We start from the raw sequence: 19,876 nt of genomic DNA, 5'->3' as shown, positions 1-19,876 counted from the left end.
GTGATTCACCATTTGAATCAAACACATGACAAATTAGGATACAGCACGTTTAAGAAACTACTGAAGCCTTCCAAAACATAATCTATTAAATATATCTTTTTAATACAAAATTAGACTTACTTGTGTTTCAGCATAGCATTCTGAGTAAACTGATAATTTGTCATTGGTTTGCGAAACTTGTATATTTGCTCCAAGAGGTAAGCTCTAATTTTTGCAACTGCCTTTACCTTCAGCTTTTCTAATATATCTTTTACATCTTGAGACGATTTTGCTTCTGAAAAGGTTAAAAGAAGAAGTATCATATAATAATCTTTTTCCTGAACGCTCAAGAATATTAATAAATAAATAAATAAATAAATAAATAAATAAATATTAATCATCCTACAATGCTAAGATTCGCAATAGTTTACTGTGACAAATTACACAGAATTATCAGAAAAATATATAGGAAAAAGTGAAGAGAGGTCATGCCAAACTGTTTATATACACTTTCTGTTCATATTTAAGTTGTCAACTTAGATTATACTTTCATAACATGTCTGACGAAGACGATGATATATTGCTGAAATTATTACATAAGTGCTTTTAATGTATTTAATACTTTAATCAGTGTGTGTGTTTCATTAATACATAGAAGACTTAAACTTCACTTCAATAGTACGTGCTGTAGAAATCTAGTTGTTGTAAGCTCGTAGCAACGCAAAAGATTAATTAATAGCTATATATATAATTTTTAACAGATTAACAGATTTTATAATTATACCACTGCAAAAGTACGGCGACAGAAAACAAAATTCTTAACTTCATTACTACTGATAATGACAATTTTATACTGACTGACAGAGCGTATGGAATACATATTTCAAGATAACAATGGTATTTGTATAGAAATTAAAGACGTCCATGATTAAACACGTGAAAAACCTATTGCGTGACATATATTGAGACTCCATGTTCCTAGAAAAAGGATAGTCACTTACGGAAAGTATTTCAGCTTCTAGAAATTCGATTAGGTGAGTATTGTGTTTACGTTAATACATTAGCCGCTAATGACAGAAGGTAAGTTTCAAATATTGAAGGATTTGCTATAACATTATTAATTAATTAACTAATTTTATGGAAGATATTAATTATAATGCAAGCTTGACAAACACTTTTACCAAGAAACCCAAAAGGTACTCAACTTACTTTTTTGTACTCCGTAATTAAGTTCACGCATACATATTAAACATACAATTTTCGCTGAAGTTAACAACATTGCCAAGATATAGGTAAGAAAAGGCTTTAGTGGGGATAGGATGTATGGAAATTACTACATATTAAATAAAAGTGTTGATAGTATTACCTAATCTCCCTTCCCCCGCCACGCACACACACACATGTGCGGAAAAAATCCTTCTTATCTATGTAATGACAATGCTAACAGCTGTGAGTGAAAATTGAATGTTTAATGCATTTGCTAACTACATGACACGGAAGAGCAAAAACTATATCCCATTTGAGTTTATCTTTGGAAAACAGTTTCATTAGACAAAGCTAAAATTTTGAAGAAATAGAAAAAAAAATAGAGCTGATAAAACGGAGACAGTTAGTGTAAAATAAGCATAAGTAAAGAAAAATCTTTCATATTACCTAATATTGTGTTTCCTTTCCTTTGCTTATATATGCACGCTAACTCAGTAATTTTGCTTGTTCAAATATTCAGAAAAAAAAGTACAAAATTTTACACATAGTCGAAATTAAATTAAATGAAATCTTTTAAGTTTTACTCCCAGGTTATGCCGGCTAGGCTAAAGGAGATGGTGATGATGAGAAATGAAGGAAAATGGTGAAATGAAAGAAGAGGGAGGAAACGGGAGAACCCCAAGGAAACTCTCGCACACGGTGTTTGTCCACCGCAGAGGTCACTTGGCGCGAGTTAGGATCGAACCCAGAATCCTATGCGCCAGAGGTGAAAGTTCTACCACAGAGCCACCGCGGCCCCACTACACATACTCGAATAAATTATATTATAAAGTACGAGTAAAAACATATTAACCTATGAATAATGCTAAAATATAAACTTAAAAACATTGTTTAAGAGTTACGAGTTGCATACACATCTAGATGAAAATATTTAGATAATCTTTATCCTCATTACAAAGGAAAGACGCCTGTCTGTCTGTCAATAACGCTAATTCCCAATAGTTCATAATCAGGCTAATAGTTGTCGCTAACTGCACTGCCTCCTACATGACATCAAGAAGTGTGCAGGCAATTCGTAGATGAGCCTAAGTTTTTTGGGGAGGGCGGACATCACTAGTAATAGTATATCCCATATTCATTTTATTAACCTACAACAGAATTTCACGTATTACGAGTTAAAAAGTTCACATTTTTTCTTCAAACTTGTCAGCTATGAAGAAGTCACATCTTATTACATTGAATTATCGCTAAGATGTTAAAAGTAAAAGACTACCTTTAAAACTCTGTTCTTTAACGAAGTTTATCTTGTGGTTCAGAATAGAAAGTTGAACTAGAAATTCTTTCTCTGTCACAGGAGTATCCAGAATATGCCTGTAAAAAATAAATGTAGATATATAAGAAAAATTGAGTAGAAATATATATATACAGGGTCTGGCAGAAATATCTAACGATCTTACAATTGGAACGGCTTTTGTATTTTCGAATTTGTTAATGAAACTCAACATATGTAGCCATTATTATTGACACCAAAAGAAAAAAATTAGAAAAGAACATCTTGTAAATGTCCCCCATTTTTATTTTCATTGCTGAAGACTTGCCAATAAAACTCCAACTGACCAAAGCAGTATATATATATATATATATATATATATATATATATATATATATATTAAGATTATATATTTGTATTACAGTTTCGGCTACGTAACATAGCCTTCATCAGACACATTATCAGATATCAGATAATGTGATCAAATTCAATGATATCAGATTAGATAATGTATCTGATGAAGGCTATGTTACGTACGTAGCCGAAACTGTAATACAAATATATTATCTTTATATATATATATATATACATATACTACTTTGGTCAATGCTGAAGACTTGCTCTGAAATTGGCCATGACATCACGAAGCACGATTATCGGTAATGCCAAGATTTCATGTTAGATGGTAACTTTCAGTTGAAGGAATCTAGCGTCAAATTCAATTAGCACGTGGAGAAGGACGTGGTCACTCTACGCTATTCGTCAGACAGTTCAGTAACCATGGAGCAGTGGCATGCGGGACATCGCGCTTTCTCCGTGGAAATGTTTTTCGAAAACAATTATTCTGTTGAGTGTACGCAGCTAGCATTCCATCGTCATTACAATGTTGGTCGTTATGGTCGAGTGCCTTCTCGCAACATAATTTTGCTGTGGGTTTGAGAAACTGCACAAGGAACAAAAAAGAGAACAGCCAGAAAGACTACGATCTGTGAGAACACCAGAAAACGTAGAGAGAGTACAACATCCTACTGAAATTAGAGCATTCAGTTCGTCACGATTCCACCACTTTGAACATTTCACACCGAATCTATTGACGAATTCTGCACTTAAGATTTGCATTTTCACCCGTACAAATTAGTGCTTATGTTGGAATTTAAAGTTCGTGATCATGTGAATCGACATGCTTTTGCTCAAAGGATATTGGAAAAACTGACCGATAACACTATTTTAATCATGTCTAATAAAGTCACGCTTCATTTCTCGGGTTTCGTTAATGAACAGAATTGTCAGTATTGGTCTGCAGCGAACCCAAGAGAAATTCGTGAGTGCCCACATCAATCACAACGAGTAATAATATAGTGTGGGGTGACATCGTGAGGTCATTGGTCAGTATTCCTTCGAACAGTATGGTCAAACTGTGACGGTGACTTCTGATCGATATATCTCGATGTTAAGAAACTTCCTCAGACCTTTAATTTGAAGTGCGAATAAAAATCCTCAAGTGAAGCAACCCTCATACATTACAGGTTTTCACAGCAGTCTTTAGGGACATGTTCCTACAACGTCTAATTTCACTTGGTGGAAATATCCCCTGGCCAACACTATCACCCGATCAGGATGCGTGTGATCACTTTTGTGGGGTCATCTGAAGTCGAAAATTCTCACTGATAGACATCACTTTAGAAGAAATGAAGGTTGTCATCACAAGTGAAATTACGGCAATATCGATGAACAAGCTTCGTGATATAATGAAAAATTTCAGAGCAAGACTTCAGTAATGTTTGAATGAAAATGGAGGACATTTGCCAGACGTCCTTCTCCATATATAAATTGTGTTCTAAAAAATTGTTTCCTGATGTCAATCACATTGTCATGTACTTTTACTACTCTCAGAACAAATCTTCAGCAATGTGGCATTGAACTGAAAATAGCGGACCTTTGCAAGACAATATTTTTTTAAACCTTTGTTTATACACTATTTATTTCTGAATATATCAAGTTTATATAAGGAAATAATGATGTGTACCTTAAAAAGTATGTTATAGTTATACTCACTCAGCTGTTTGGTACAAGAAGGCTATATGACTTTTGAATTAATACTGTCTTTAAAAAAAAAAAAAATCAGAATTGACAATACAAGTATACATTTACGTAAGCAGGAAGCCCTCAATACTCATTTTTCATTTATATATTTATTACTCTTGAGCTATAGTTTACGACAAATGCATATTCTGAATGTGGATCTGATACAGATTGAAAGCTTTACACGCTTTCTCAATTATAAAAATTAACCTTTAGTACGAAAAGACAAAATGTAGGAAAGCTGTGGAAAAAGTCAGCACTTACGTAATGAGAGCTTCTGATACTGCCATGTCATCAATGAACTGACTCAGCTGGCCTCTAACAGCCTGTCGATTATGTAGCTGCTGACTCATTGCTACAGATTTGCGCTGGAGATACAAGATTTCACTACTAATGCTGCCCAGGTCTGATTGAAAACTCAGCAGCATAGACTCCATTCTCTTACAAAGTACAAAGAAACAATACAAAATAATTATTTTCATTAGTGAAGTCTGAACTCAATTGAAACTAAACTATCACATGTTGAGTGTGTTTCAAAGAGAATCGAACACTTTCTTATAAATTACAACGTATTCCAAAACATTTTTAAAAAAATAAACAATCGGTTACTTCTCTATTCTTACAGGTGTTCTTATAGTTCCTAGAGTTACAAAGTAAACGAGAAGTGACAAGCAAGTTAACCCGGTCTTAAATGACGTAACGATTTTCTTAATTAGTAAGACAAAGACCCTAAAGACAATAATTATCACGGGAATTAACTCTTAAACGACATCATACAATTACAAACAGTAGTTCTTCTGAAATAAATTTTTAATATTTCTTGTATTCGTCTAACAGCATCTTACACAGAACATATTACAGGAAGTATTCAATTCTATCAGAAAACCTTGAATTTATTCTAAAAATAGCAAAGTATACAATCACCTTTAAAACAGCTGTAACTTAATTTTCCTGCATCCAGTATACTACTACGATCAAGTGCATGCTGAAGATTATAACCTGAATTTTCATATACTGAATGTGTCAATAAAAAGGTGTACACATTTTGAACTATCATAGAAAGTTTATTTTCTAATCTACGAAGCTAAAGTTCTGACAAAATGTAATGTAATGTTTCCTCAACAGGGGGCAGCAGAATCGTCGGTCTAGATGCGCAACTCAGTTAGTGGCAAGAGAGTAAAATCAACATGGCAAACTGACCTTTTGAAGAGCGGAAGCAGGTTATTACGTAGTATTGGAAATTTGAGAGTATTACTGCGGTTCAGAGACAATGGAGACGTGAGCATGGGCTGATCCATCTTCAAAGGTAACAGTTACACACAATTCGAGGTTCATGGAACAGTGTGTGATATGTAAAAAGATCGATCGGAGCGACCTCGCAATAGTACAAGTGCTGAATGCTCAATTGCGGTGCTGGCTGTTTCAGCGTTCACCACAAAAAATTTCAACGTAAGGATCACGTAAGAGCGGTGTACGTGCTAGTAGTGTGCTATGCACACTGAAAAAAAAAGTTGCGTATTTTCATTTCAAAGCTGGTGCAACAGCTACGTGAAGACGACACAGATCGCAGGATACAATTTTGTGAATAATGGATTCAGGAGACGGTTACACGTAAACCAGGATTTGTAAATAGCCTTGTTTGATCGGATAAAACACAATTCAAACTTAAGGGTCTTCACTACAGCGAAATTAAACTACTGCTAATTTTAGAGTTTTTCTGTAATATCTTCAAAACAAATAAAAATATTCGAAAAGCAGAAACGTAGTGAATTAGACAATGCGATTTTGCATGTGATTCCTTTACCATAATTCACCTATCTGCTTTTGATAATGCGCTATTTGCAGAACCCACAAAAAATGCTAAATCCATCTACAGTTGCAAATCGAAATCAGATAGATGAGTTATGATAATCGTATCACATGCAAAATCGTATTGTCTAGTTCACTACGTTTCTGCTTTTCCAATATTTTTGTTTATTTTGAAGATATTACAGAAAAACTCTAAACTTAGCGGTAGTTTAATTTCGCTGTAGTGAAGACCCTTAATGGAACCATCAACAGGTATAATTGTGTGTATAGCTGAAGAAAATCCCCACATTATTGTTGAAAAGGCTACGAATTCACTTTGTGTAGATGTGTGGTGTAGTTTGTCTACTAGAAGATTCATTGAGCCTTTCCGTCTTGACGGTACTGTAACTGGAGAAAAGTGCCTAACAATGCTTGCTGATTCAATATTCTCTGCCATTCGTACGATGTACAGTAACGATCGGTCTTATTACTAACGAGATGGCGCCCCATCTCATTATCACAGGGATGTTTAACCATACCTGGATCAAAATGTACCAGGCCAGTGGATGGGACCAATCAAGTTTTTTGTACGCTCTCTAGACCTTTTTCGCTCGATTCTCCTTATAGGGCGCAGTAAAATATGAGGTGTACCGTTATAAGCCACGTAAACTGGACACTTTATACTTAGAGCGAATGGAAATAGTTGTGTGTGTCGTACTCAAAAATGTATCGATTCATTTTGAACATTTACTTTAACCAGCATTTGGAACCTTTAGTTTGATCATAAAATACACTTATTTTTCAAATTGGGCTGTAGTCTTATTTTTCCTAGAAATTTAACCTTGTAGGTTGGAAAATAAATTTTCTGTGGCAGTTCCAGTGTGTATACATTTTTTTACGCATTTGGTATAACCTATTTTTGACCATTACTATATAAAATGAAAACGAATGTATGTAAAACTATTACATATATATATATATATATATATATATATATATATATATATATATATATATATATATATATATATATATATATATATAGGTCCCTGCACGAGGCCGATTGTCTTGATTGATTTTCAGATTGGCACCGCAGTTGTTGCAAGCAAATATACGGTTTTGCAACAACCATATCCTAGATATCGTTATGGCTGCCTAACAATAATGAGTATCTGGAAGTTATAGTTGCCTCAGGCAAATATATATAAATCTTGCTTATATCTTGATCTCTGTTTGCGACATATTTTACCTTAATTTCATGTAGTTTACTTTACAAAACTAAAGCCATAAGTGACTATTTTGGGTATGATATCAATTTAACATCATTACTTACATAATTTCTTCTTTCTTTGCTGTAATACTGTGTCGAAATTTTTGAATAAGAAACTGATGGATACCGTTTTAAACGTTCTCTTCGTTCAATTTTAGCGGTCTCAACAAATATTATATTAGATTGTCTAAAAGTATGAGCCTTTGGAGGTTAAATTTGAGAATACACTTATTGTAATTTGAAAGTAACTTTATAGAACCAAATATGCATCATTCTATTCGATAAACAACCCCTCCCCCCGCTACAGAACTTCTGTGCTTTCTGGTTAAAAATTTGTAACACATAGTTTTTACAGGCCTCGTTTAAAACTAACTTAATATCATTCAGGGAGTCCTGCACAAACCGAAACAAGTGACAGTCTGACAGTGCTAGGTCTGGACTACGCAGTGGATACATTGAAATTTCTTATTTTTTAAGTTCTATCAATTTATGATAGGTCATTAAAGATGCATATGGTCTGGCTTTGTCAGTATGATAAACAACATACTTTCTGTTGATCAGTTCTGGCCATTTCCTTTGAATTCCTACATGCACTCACGCTATTTGACGACAGTACAGGCCCGAGTCTATTGTTCTGACTAGTAGCAGCAACTTGTGATTTACAATGCCCTTATTCCACTAAATATACAGTATAACTTTTCTGGGCGTCAGTGTGTGCTTTGCCACAGACTGATGTTTCTCCCTTTGCCGACGATCTTTTTCGCACATTGTTGTTGAAGATTACCCACCTTTCATCGCGAATAATCAATCGCTTCAGAAATGGTTCGTTACGTTTCTGTCGAGTCGTAGATAGAAATTTCGACCGAGTAAATGTTTTTGTGTCAGAAGATGTGGCACCCAAATGTCGAGCTTCTTTTCATAGACAGCTTTCTCCAAATGGTTAAACAATGTTTGCTGATGGATGTTTAGGTTATTGGCGATGTCATGACTGCTTACATGCCGGTCTTGTGTGACTTATGATAGAATATTATCCACTTTTGAGATTGGTCGCCTACTGCTGCTGTATTGGACATCGAATTTGCAGAACGAAAGTGACCAAGCCATCTTTTGGCTGTTGCTTTTGATAACGTACCTTACCCATAAAGAGCACAAATTTCTTCATGAACCTCTACAGCACCTACGACTTTATTGAAATAAAATTGTAAAATATAGCGCGGTTATACAGAAAGTTCACTCCTCTTTATGGCGCAATACCTTATGTCTGATTATAGGACTCCAAAATTTTCTGCACATCTACTAGCTTCAACTGTCAGTTGTCGAATGAAGTTAGGATTGATCCGCTGCGACTCATACACACTGTGATTTGGGACACTAACGCCAACTTATGCGCCAAAAAAGCTCATTACATTTTAGACTACCTGATATATAGTTATAATGAAGTTTAATTTATTCATACATTTTAAATTACAATCTTGTTTCATGAAATTTTCAGTGCTAACACTATTAAACATTTCTGTAGTTGAACGTTAATTGCATAGCTCTATAAACAATTCGTTGGAATTAGAAAGCATCCACCGACTTCCACTTTTCATATCCTATCGAATCATTGATTTTCTTTCATTCTCGGATTTTTTTCCCTTAATGTTTCTTTCTTTTACAAGCTCTTCATGTTTAGCACACAGTTACTTGAAATATTATGGTTCTACATAAAAGTGTAAATTAACGCTACCATTATATATTTATATATATATATTCACAAATACTTACTTCTAGGATGTTGTCGCAGGCTGCTATTTGATTGTGAAGACTAGCTATATTTTGACTCTCTTTTATATAGTCCTGAATTGATTTATTTTCTACCTACGATAAAGGAATTACGAATTAGTATGTAATTAACGAATACGTTTATATATACTTTAAAGTCAAATTGAGTATTCTTAGGAGGAGTAAGGACCAAACATGAAGAGACCAGAGAGACCGAAAAAAGTCTGTAGAAAAAAAAAAAAAAACAGTCTCTCCGTCAGTGACCTTGACCCAAACTTGAAAATTTCAAATGGTAGCATGAGTCGAGATATACCTCGTTAGATATATCTTGGAAAGCAAAATAACTTTGGTAGGGAACAAATGTCAGTATGGGAACCATTACCAAAATGGCTGCCAAAAATGGAATCCTGTTTCGGATAAATGTACCAGGGTGGGAGATAATCAATGGGACAAAAACTGGAGTCGGCAAATGGCATTTTGATGACGGAAAATAAAAGTTAAGGTATGTAAAACAAAGTACGTACATCACATACTGCGTCACAAGTGATGCTCAGTATGTTTTCTATTCTGCTCCACACACCTCCGTAAGCGGCGGCGTAGGGATGCACGCACATGCAGCATTTTTGCGTGATCGATGCGCTCGCACGTCGAATATGCGCCTTGGTATCATCAATGGTTGTCGGTACTGTGGAAATCACACGATCTTTAACGAAAACCCAGAGAAAAAATCAAGTGAGATTAGGTCAGGTGATTGTAGGGGAAGTAAACAGAACCCCCATACCCAATCCACGTATCAGGCATACGTCAGTCCAACAGGGCTTTGACCTTGCGTGCGTTGTGTGCGAAAACATCGTCATATTGAAACTACATACACATACGTTCGTCGATAGGAATGTCTTCTAAAACTGTGGTAAGATATCACTGACAAATGTGGCATATGCATTACCAGTAAGATTTCCATCAGAGTAATGAGGCCCAATAACATAGTCACCCAGAATGCCACACCAAACATTGATACCGCCGATGCTGATGCAGAAGTAGTGGCTGGTATAGTGGATTGGCCCTAGCTCAATAATGGATATTATGTCAATTTACGAATCCTATATTTGTAAATGTAGCTTCATGACTCAACAATATGGTGGATGGGTACAAAGTTTCACTCTCTGTTTTCTATAACTTCCCACCACACAAAATTGCATTCTAACATGGAAATCATTTACTGATAGTGCCTGATATAATATGAGATGTTTCAGGTGCAACTTGTACTGGTGTTAAATATGTACTACAGATCCTTGATTAAGTCTGTTATCCTGAGCTAGATTTCTAATAGTTACACGAGGGTTGACATTTATTGCTGCAAAAAGAGCTGTAGCATGTCCTGCATTTGCAGAAGGGTAATGACCCAAACCTTGTCTTCGGAAGATATTACCATATTGTCGCAGACGTCCCTCCAAGCACAGATTTTTTGAGAAGGTTGTGGGTAGCTCTATGTATCTGTGCTGCGTTTCGAAAGTTTCGCCTACATTCGTCTAACATTAACAACGTGTTGACACAGTGATCAAACACAATGTCCCAGTCGTATGTTGCTCACATTAACACTAGTAACACAAACAGAACTGTCTTGCAATGTCGATCCAATCGTGTGTCTATTTCATTGCATGGAATGTTCTTCACCACAGTATTCGTAGAAATTCCGTGCTGTTTGTTACTGCGTTCGACTCTACACATGTGATATATATTTAACTACAATGTACACACATTACTAGAGTGGGTACATCTTCACTGCGACCTCTACTTGAAGTCACTACAACCCTTACAAACAGCTAGACAATGAGGCAGTCACGATATGCTTCCAGTATTTTGTAAATAACCGAGAAATGCAGTTTTGCTTCACATCCATTTCCCCAGGTCATAAAAACTATTATTATTATAATATTATTATTATTATTATTATTAAGTATTCTGCCTTTCGGCAGGCCCTGGGACTAAAGAGTTTTTTTTATTTATTTATTATTTTTTTAATTTTAGATTTAGGTCTGGAAATGTTTCTTCTACGTTTTTCGATCTTTAACTCCCAATATTTTCTAATGTTTCTCAGATCATCTATCAGTTGTGTTCTTCTTCCTATCCCTCCCTTTCCTTCTATGGCGGTATGAAGAAGACAATTTCAACGCAAGATGTGTCCAATCCAATTGGCATTCCTACGAAGGATGCTGGCTAGAAGTGTCCTCTTCTCTCCTATCCGTTTTAAAACATCGTTTGTATCTCTCTCTGTCCATTATATCTTCTCCAACACCACATTTCGAAGCTCTCTAAATACTTTTTCTCTAACTTCCTTAATGTTCAAGTTTCTGAACGATATAGTCCAAAGCTACAGATATAGCACTTGGCCAACTTTTTCCTAAGTTTAATATTGAGCCTGCTAGTTAAGAGTGATCTTTTCTTGTTGAATGCTTCTTTGGCTATGGCTATTCTTGACCTGATCTCTTTGGTCTAGTAAGCGTCTCTGGTCAAAATACTTCCCAGATACTTGAAATTCTCGACTTCTTCAATTTCTTTTTGGTCTACTCTGACCCGTAAAGACGCGTTTCCTCGGGATATTCTCATGACTTTCGACTTCCAATGTTTATTTCCATTCCATATAGTTTTCCAGTGTCAACTATTTTGTCAATCATCTCCTGAAGCCCTTCTTCAGTTCTAGCTATAATAATTGTATCATCTGCATACCTTATCTTGTTAATGATCTGCCCTGCAATTTTGAAATCCCCAATTCCCATTAATGCTTCCTTCATTAAACATTCACTGTAGATTGAATAGTTGTGGCGACATACTACATCCTTGTCTGACTCCTCTTCCGATGTCCACACTACTGGTTTCTCCATTCAAGCGCAACTTCACTCGTTGTCCTACGTACAAGTTTCGAATGAGTCGTCGCTCTCCAGTTGACTCCGATTTCTTCAAATATTTTCAAAAGTTTCGTCCAACTGACCTAGTCGAAAGCTTTTTGCCAGTTGATGAAGCACAAACATAGCTCTTCCTTCACATCAAGAACTCGTTCTGATATAATTCTCATCAACCCAATAGCATCCCTGGTGCATTTTCCTTTCCGGAATCGAAACTGATATTCTAACATCTCTTCTATCTTACTTTCCAGCCGCCTGTTCAGTATGCGTGCAACAATTTTTCCAGTGTGGGAAATAAGGCTAATGGTTCTGTGACCGCTGCACTACTTTGTCTTGCGCAATGCAATCATTGTAACATCAAGAAAATCCTTTGGCCATTCTCCACTCAGGTAGATCTTGTTAATAAGTGAAGTCAATACTTTCATTGCATTGTCTCCTAATCCCTTGAGCAAATCTACTGGTATGTCGTCGTCTCCAGTGGCCTTCCTTCTTCGCATGTCCTTGATGGCTTATATTACTTCACTTTTCAATATATTGAAATGAGTTAGTCGTGAGTGGGAAATAAAGTTGCTGACTTAAAACTGAATCTTCAATTTGATAATTTAGTAAATATCATACAAAAATGAATGAAAACGAATTTCGGAATTCTTGCTTCATATGTATGTTTTAGGATTAACTAATTCATATCGGACTTCCGAAGAGAAACATCAAAGAATCTAATGACCGTGTCTATACCGACAACTCCCAATCACGAACCCTCTTCAGTTTTATTAGAAATAAGAAAGAAAAGGTGAGGAAGAAAAGAAGGTAGGAGAAAGAAACTAGAGATAAAAGGATTACTGGATAATGATAGAAATATGGTAAGGGACTTGAGTAGTTATTGAAAGGATGATTCATAATTATTACTTGAGGATCAATTCTGAAGCAATCCTGAAGAGACAAATGTTCCCTCAGACTATCCTGACCTGGATCAAGGCAACTGCACAAGTGGGAGTTGCCCTAATCCAGCCCAGGTGACGAGAAGTTCAATTTAATAGATTGCCTGTTATTTCCAAACGTTAATAATCTTTATCCAGTATATGAATATCCATAGTGGAGATTAAACACCCATCCGAATTAGCCAAGAAAAAATAAATCCAAAATGATTTCCACAATTTCCACAAATAGAAGTTCTGAGATTCCTGAAAAGACTGTCGTTATTTGAGCTTATCCTGTTATTTTGGCTTTCCTCCCAGAGCCGATTTAGACTAATTTAGAGCTAGTTACCTTTCATGACCTCCGTCATACACCAATACATATAACATGATATTACACACTTATTATAAACACCTTCGTCATAAATCAATGTTAAATGCTTTCACTTAAAACTAAATTTGTCATTCATTCACGCACAGGCACATACATACAGGGCAATGTATTGTTATAGGTGAATCAGTCTTAAAGAAACCATCATCTAACTATAACTTGTGGACATTTATTACATCTATTGAAAAATTAAACACAAAATGTTATGAATATGCAAATGAGTATACATATAAATGTTATCATTTCCCATATAATATTGAATTACAGCTATGTAGATACATATATGCGTTACTAACAGATAGACAGAAAATAATAATAATTTAAATGTTGATAAAATAAGATGTAATATTACATAAAAAACTTAAAATGGTGGTTAGAATGAGTCCATATCTCATAAAAAAAAAAAAAAAAACTAGAAGAAAGAAAAAAAAATCCAACGAGTCCTCGCTCGTACTTTCAGACGATATGTGAAGTCACACGTATTATTAAAGCACCTTTTTGGTGTTTATGCCTTTTAACTTCATTTTATCTAAATGTACACACATGAGATCATGTTTATGAATTATAAACGACACATATTCAGTCTGTAGACGTATTTGTCTATACATTCTTTTCCATATCCTAGATTAAGAGAACAAAGCTTTGTCACTCATACCACGTTGACTACGTCACTTATCGGGTCATTTTAGTTATTAACTCGTTCATTGACCAGCTTTAAATCGCTATCTCCTTGTATCACAAGGTACACACATTCCTAGTTATATTCGTATAACGTATTGATAAACGAGAATTTTCTAAGTCCAAAGGGATTTCTTTTCGTATCAAGAACTTGCTCACTGAGATGGAAACACTGTTCAGTTTTTAGGATTAGTATATAATGGATAAAATTGAAACGTAGTGCTACAAAAAGTTTTCAGGTTTGTAAATTTGAAGGTAGATTTGCTGATAAATTAGGGTTACGATTACGACCTGCCTTAATTCCATGCTACATACAGTTAGGATCATAACAGAAGATGTTAATCGTTACATATATTACTTAATAATACCACAATACTTGAAGGAAATTATCTAATATGCGGCGGTATTTTAAAACTTACCTTTTACATTCGTCGGATATTTTGAAACTATGGCATCCAACGACCGTTCGGGGTACGATACCAAGACCCTTTACACATATTTATCTACTCACTTAAACATTCTACATTTACTTTAATATATTTATATTTCACACGTATTTATGTCTCAACATACATATAGTCAATAATTATTTAATCTTTCAAATTAATGACCCCGACATATAAATTTTTCAGGTTGCAACAATTCATACAAGAAAATCCGACTATATTACAAATCTACCTACTTGACCGCACATAATGATAAAATTCATATTTTCAAGCATTCTGTTTAAAATAGTGGACATTTAATGTGCAAGGCAGACACGTAAACACAGAATATGTATAAATATATGACTCTAAAATGTTAATACAACTTTTGGGCCCAAACAACTACAACATTCACCTTTACGATAACCAATGGAAACGAAAGTAGAAATGACTGATAATCTACGGAGAATTCCAAACGGATAATAATATAAGGAACAAAAGCAAAATTTAATTGTATACTGAACTATCGCTCGCTATCGCAGTGGGTCGAAATGTGATTCAACATCAACGAATACCTCCACGAATCGTGTCTCGCGACATCTCAGTTGGTAATTCAGGTTCAAATGATATATATTAAACAGTTGATATGTGTCAAGTTCAAAACTGGAGGGGAGGTTGAAAATCTTAACAAAAAAAAAAAAAAAGCATCCTTAGAGAAGAGAAAATAGACGTTTAGCTAGAGAAGGGAAGAGAACGGCGTGCCAAAAGAATAAGCTATAACACTGAAACTACAAAGATAAGTGGTCGAATTTACACATATGACAATCCACAGCCAAATATATTTTTATATATGTCGAAAACGGGTGGCCTACTAAATATGTAGCCTAAGATAAATATTGCCAAGCCCACGAGCTAGGCTGTGTCCTGAGCGAGATTTCCACAAAGACAGTGGCTATATGGAAATCTCACTTCGTGCCGTTTCCGGCCGAAACCTTGGAGACTCCGGCCCCACCGGAAGGTCAGTGTGGTCTCTTAATTTAGAAAATGAAATGAAATGAAATCTTTGAATTTTACGTCCCACGGTTATGCCGGTTGGGCTAAAAGAGACGGTGATGATGAGTAATGAATGAAATGGTGGAATGAAGAAAGTGGGAGGAAACGGGAGAACCCCGAGAAAACCCACGCACACGGTGTTTGTCCACCACAAAGTTCACTTGGCGGGGACTGGGATCGACCCGGGACCCCAAGCACCAGAGGTGAACGCTCTACCACTGAGCCACTGCGGCCCCTTCTCTTAATTTAGAAAATTCTAAATAAAAAATCATCCGACCCCTCAGAAACTGAGAAGTTACGAGTAAAGTATGGAAAACTAAACTAAAGTCGATAAACAGAAGAAATCCTCACAGGGATTTGCCAAAATTAAAAGAAAATTAAAATAAATTTTGTACTAGTAAGTTGTCTGCCAAATCTTACTATTCGCTCCCAGTCCGCAAGATTCGCTATATCTTGAAGCGTCAAATAATTTCAAAACACTATATATACTAGAAGTAGAAGAAATGAAAATTCATAGACACTGGTGATTTTGGACGATCTGGTACGATATCATAAAACAGATCTAATTTGTAATTTCTAAAAGGAATACAAAATAAATCAGAAAAGAGTAAAAAGGAAATAAAGATACGCGATTATTCTAAATTTAATTTTACATTGCATAGAAATGATTTCTTTTCGCGTCTCATGCAATTAGCTTTCAATCGTTCAACATTAGCCGGAAGCAAACATGCAGATAGGGCAGAAAAGAAAAAAAAACACACAACGAAACTGCAGACATAGGATGGAAACACACTGAAGAGAACGTTCTCATCACAAGCAATTGATTTGCTGAGATAGGGACGCCAGATCCTTCGAACAACGCCGAGCGAACTTACAAATAGAAGCAAGGACTTGTAACATTAAGCTTTCTACCTCGGTATTTCAAACTCGCAACACCTCTGTGCGCGAGCTACTCCGATTTGTGTTATTTTGTTATCCAAGTATATATGAATCTGAAGAGGAAAATACCTAAAATGAGAAAAGGACTATCATAGACTTTTAGGGTATTTCAGATCCTTAGAAGACACCCTCGTGGTCCGCCCAAACGAGGGAACATCACCGAAAACTTCGCCCATAAAGGAAAGAAGGAAGAGATGATTGCCTAGCTGTCTACGGTGCTGGAGTCCAGACTCATAATTGGTCGTCGCCCAGAGCTAATCTCCAATCAATTTAGATGCTTGATGGACTAAAAACCTTCCCACCTCAGTTTTCGGACTAGTGTCACTTAACAACAGTCAAGAACTGTGTATTAGTGATGTGCTAGTGTGAGTGTTCATACAGATTACTACGAACTGGAATGGATGGAACCAAAGCCGTAAGTAGTATTCATTTATTGGCAAATCCGAGTCAATTGCAGTTTCTATACATATACTCTCCATTCTGCTCTCGTGTCTGAATGTTTCCTTTTAGGCTGTGTTGTTTCCAATCTAACACCAACCCAAAATTTTGTCGGGAAATTAAATTTCAAATTAGATTCGTTTTAAGAAACAAAGGCACTCGCATTAAAGCCTCACACATTGCCTTTACTGTGAATGAATATTTCCTTTCTACTCGCACTTTTCCTCCTCGAAAACTGTGTACCTTCATTCACCCCAAAATGCTCTCCCAATAACTTAAAAATGAAGATACGTTCTAGGTTGCAGGTACGGAAACCTCACCTAGACAAGAACGTTCAATGTGCGCTGTGCCCTGAGACCAGGTAAGACTCAGGAGCATATGCACACAACGTGGTGCCGAAACCCGTTTTACCCGTACCGTGGTGCCGAAAACCGTTCGCACCCTTGAGGCCGCTGGCTCACAACGTGGTGCCGAAACCCACTCGTACACTTGTGGCCACGGGCTCACATCGTATTGCCCGAAACCCGGTCTATATCCAACGTGGTGCCGAAACCCGATTTACACGAAACGTGGTGCCGAAACCCGTTCGCACACTTGTGGCCGCTGGCTCACAACGTAGTGCCGAACCCCGCTCTTCCCGTAGTGGTCCTGCGGACACACAACGTGGTTCCGAAACCCTCTCTTCTAACGGTAGGAATTGAACCAGTGGTCCTTCCCATGCAACGTGCTACCGCAACCTGCTCGTACCCTTAAGGCTGCAGGCATACAGCGTGATCATGAATCCCGGTTCTGGAATCGAACTCAGATCTTTATGCGTAGCATTTGTGATGGTATCCTTTCCTGTTTAACTCGTTCTACATGTGTTTTGTAATCACATTGTGATTATTATACGAGAACTTACTGACCTACTCGCCTCATACACTGTAATCGGCTGACTTCCTTCGTTGTTGTTATTAGTAGCACGACTACGAAGATAAGCATTGTATGCCAGTCTCTTGATGGGTCATTGTCCGCATGTCGACAGACTCCAAGCAATCCCTCGGTGGTTTACTGGATGATATCCATTTGCTAGCGATAAGAAATCGTAAGCACCTTAAGAAAAACGCCAAGGAGCTTAGAGAGGCATTTGCTCTTCGTTTGCGCACTAGAACAATTTGTAGGCAGCCTTTTTCTTCTTCATCGTCATCCGACATGGCAGACCAAAATAATGGTGTAAATACTGGAAATGTGTTAAACCAGAATGTGATTCCCCCAGGTGGTCAACAAACCCCACCAAATCCACCTCCACCCCCACCACCACCGGTCGTACATGTTCATAATGCAGCTTTTCGCTATCCGACTTTTGATGCGGATAAGGATGATATTCAGGAATTTTTTAAGGAAATGGACGATGTTATTTTCCTTAATAACATTCCCCGTGACCAGGCAAAACAAGTAGTAGTGTCATGTTTTACAGGTAAAGGTAGACGTCAACTTCGTGTTCTCCTTAAGCGCAATAACTTGGACAACGCTACCTATACTGAATTCAAAGATGCTGTCATAGAAGCTTTTAAACGCGCTAGGGACAAACTTTCAATCTTTGAACAACTACATGATAGAGTACAAGGTGAAACAGAATCCGTCCGTAACTATGTCTACGAGAAAATGATTCTTTTGGATAAATGTGATAATTTATCTAATGAAGAACAATGTTCATTCATTAAGAACGGCCTTTTGCCTTACTATTTAGACAGAATTGGTTTTCATGCCTTTGACGACCCGGACGAGCTTTTGGAGGTTCTCACACAAATTGAACTAAACAAAAATCGTCTCGAACGCAGACAGGCCAAAACGTTGGAAGATAAAGTCAAAGCAGCAGTGCGGAAAGAGCTTGCGTCTTTACAAACGACCTCTTTTACGGAGTCTCTTGACACTTTTGTAGTGCCGAACCCCGCACCCACCCATACGACTACTCCTCAACTCTCCAACAACCATCGTAAAAATAAATTTAAATACAAAGGCAAGCCTAGCCATGTTCTTCCATCTTCGAACGCTTCACAGCACGCACCTCCCTCCCCCCAGGGAAATACGGAGGACCTAACGGCCAAAATTGATAAATTACAGAAAGACTTAGAGGGCTTAACTCTCTCAGTAGCCTCCACCACGGCTTCCAATCAACCTACACCTTCTGTGAAAAATACAGAACAGGCAGGTCAAATTAGAGGTAAACCTAGAAACTTTGGTAAGGGTAGAGGACGCAAACAGTATCCTTCTTATCCCGTTACCCCTTTCCCTCCAGGTTATTACCCTATCCGTACATGCCTTATTTTCCGCAATCTATGGGTATGGGATCATCACCCCATCCTAGGACGATGCAACCCACAACACAATCAAGTGGTAGTGGACAATTGAATCCCGAGGCTCAGGGCTTCTACCCCCACCCACCTTTAACTTACTCGCCGGCTTTAAACTAGCTACGGGTAAGACAGTTGGGGGCAGTCTTACCCCGAGCTCCCCTCCCCCTCCCACCTTCGGACAACGGTCCACGGGTGTACAACGTACGCCACATGTCCCTCACGGAAATCGAACCAATACCACTTGCTCTGAAAATAAACATCCACGTGGTAGATTAGGACGCAAACCCTTTGCTCAAACCCTTCACGTACCACTTATAGCAAATGAGATTCTTCGTATACCACTACAAATTGGTAGAAATGACGTTCATGGTATAATAGATAGCGCGTCATCTATCTCTATCATTGATAGAAGTCTTGTCCCCAAGTCGGCCAAGCGTTAT

At 36.9% G+C, this 19,876-nt stretch overlaps 1 protein-coding gene and 1 long non-coding RNA gene across 4 annotated transcripts in view; one reads left to right on the top strand and one right to left on the bottom strand.

The window, feature by feature from the left end:
• Positions 1 to 19,876, bottom strand: part of Vps52 (vacuolar protein sorting 52) — an 87,016-nt gene that overhangs the window by 39,465 nt on the left and 27,675 nt on the right. For all 3 annotated transcript variants that reach the window (XM_081743506.1, XM_081743513.1, XM_081743499.1), the window contains exons 3-6: positions 9,363 to 9,455; positions 4,802 to 4,977; positions 2,459 to 2,556; positions 121 to 274 (exon numbers count right to left, since the gene is read on the bottom strand). In XM_081743506.1, the coding sequence (XP_081599632.1) occupies positions 121 to 274; positions 2,459 to 2,556; positions 4,802 to 4,977; positions 9,363 to 9,455 (521 nt within the window). The remainder of the gene's footprint in view (positions 1 to 120; positions 275 to 2,458; positions 2,557 to 4,801; positions 4,978 to 9,362; positions 9,456 to 19,876) is intronic.
• Positions 389 to 19,876, top strand: part of LOC145673767 (uncharacterized) — a 32,812-nt gene continuing 13,324 nt past the window's right edge. Inside the window, exon 1 of the long non-coding RNA XR_014128799.1 lies at positions 389 to 1,013. This is a non-coding gene — a long non-coding RNA (uncharacterized LOC145673767). The remainder of the gene's footprint in view (positions 1,014 to 19,876) is intronic.

Source organism: Thermobia domestica, chromosome 2, assembly GCF_964235325.1.
Source record: "Thermobia domestica chromosome 2, izTheDome1.hap1.1, whole genome shotgun sequence".
NCBI classification, from domain to species: domain Eukaryota; kingdom Metazoa; phylum Arthropoda; class Insecta; order Zygentoma; family Lepismatidae; genus Thermobia; species Thermobia domestica.
The sequence above is the reverse complement of the archived record's forward strand: the minus strand, read 5'-3'. Positions and strand labels throughout refer to the sequence as shown.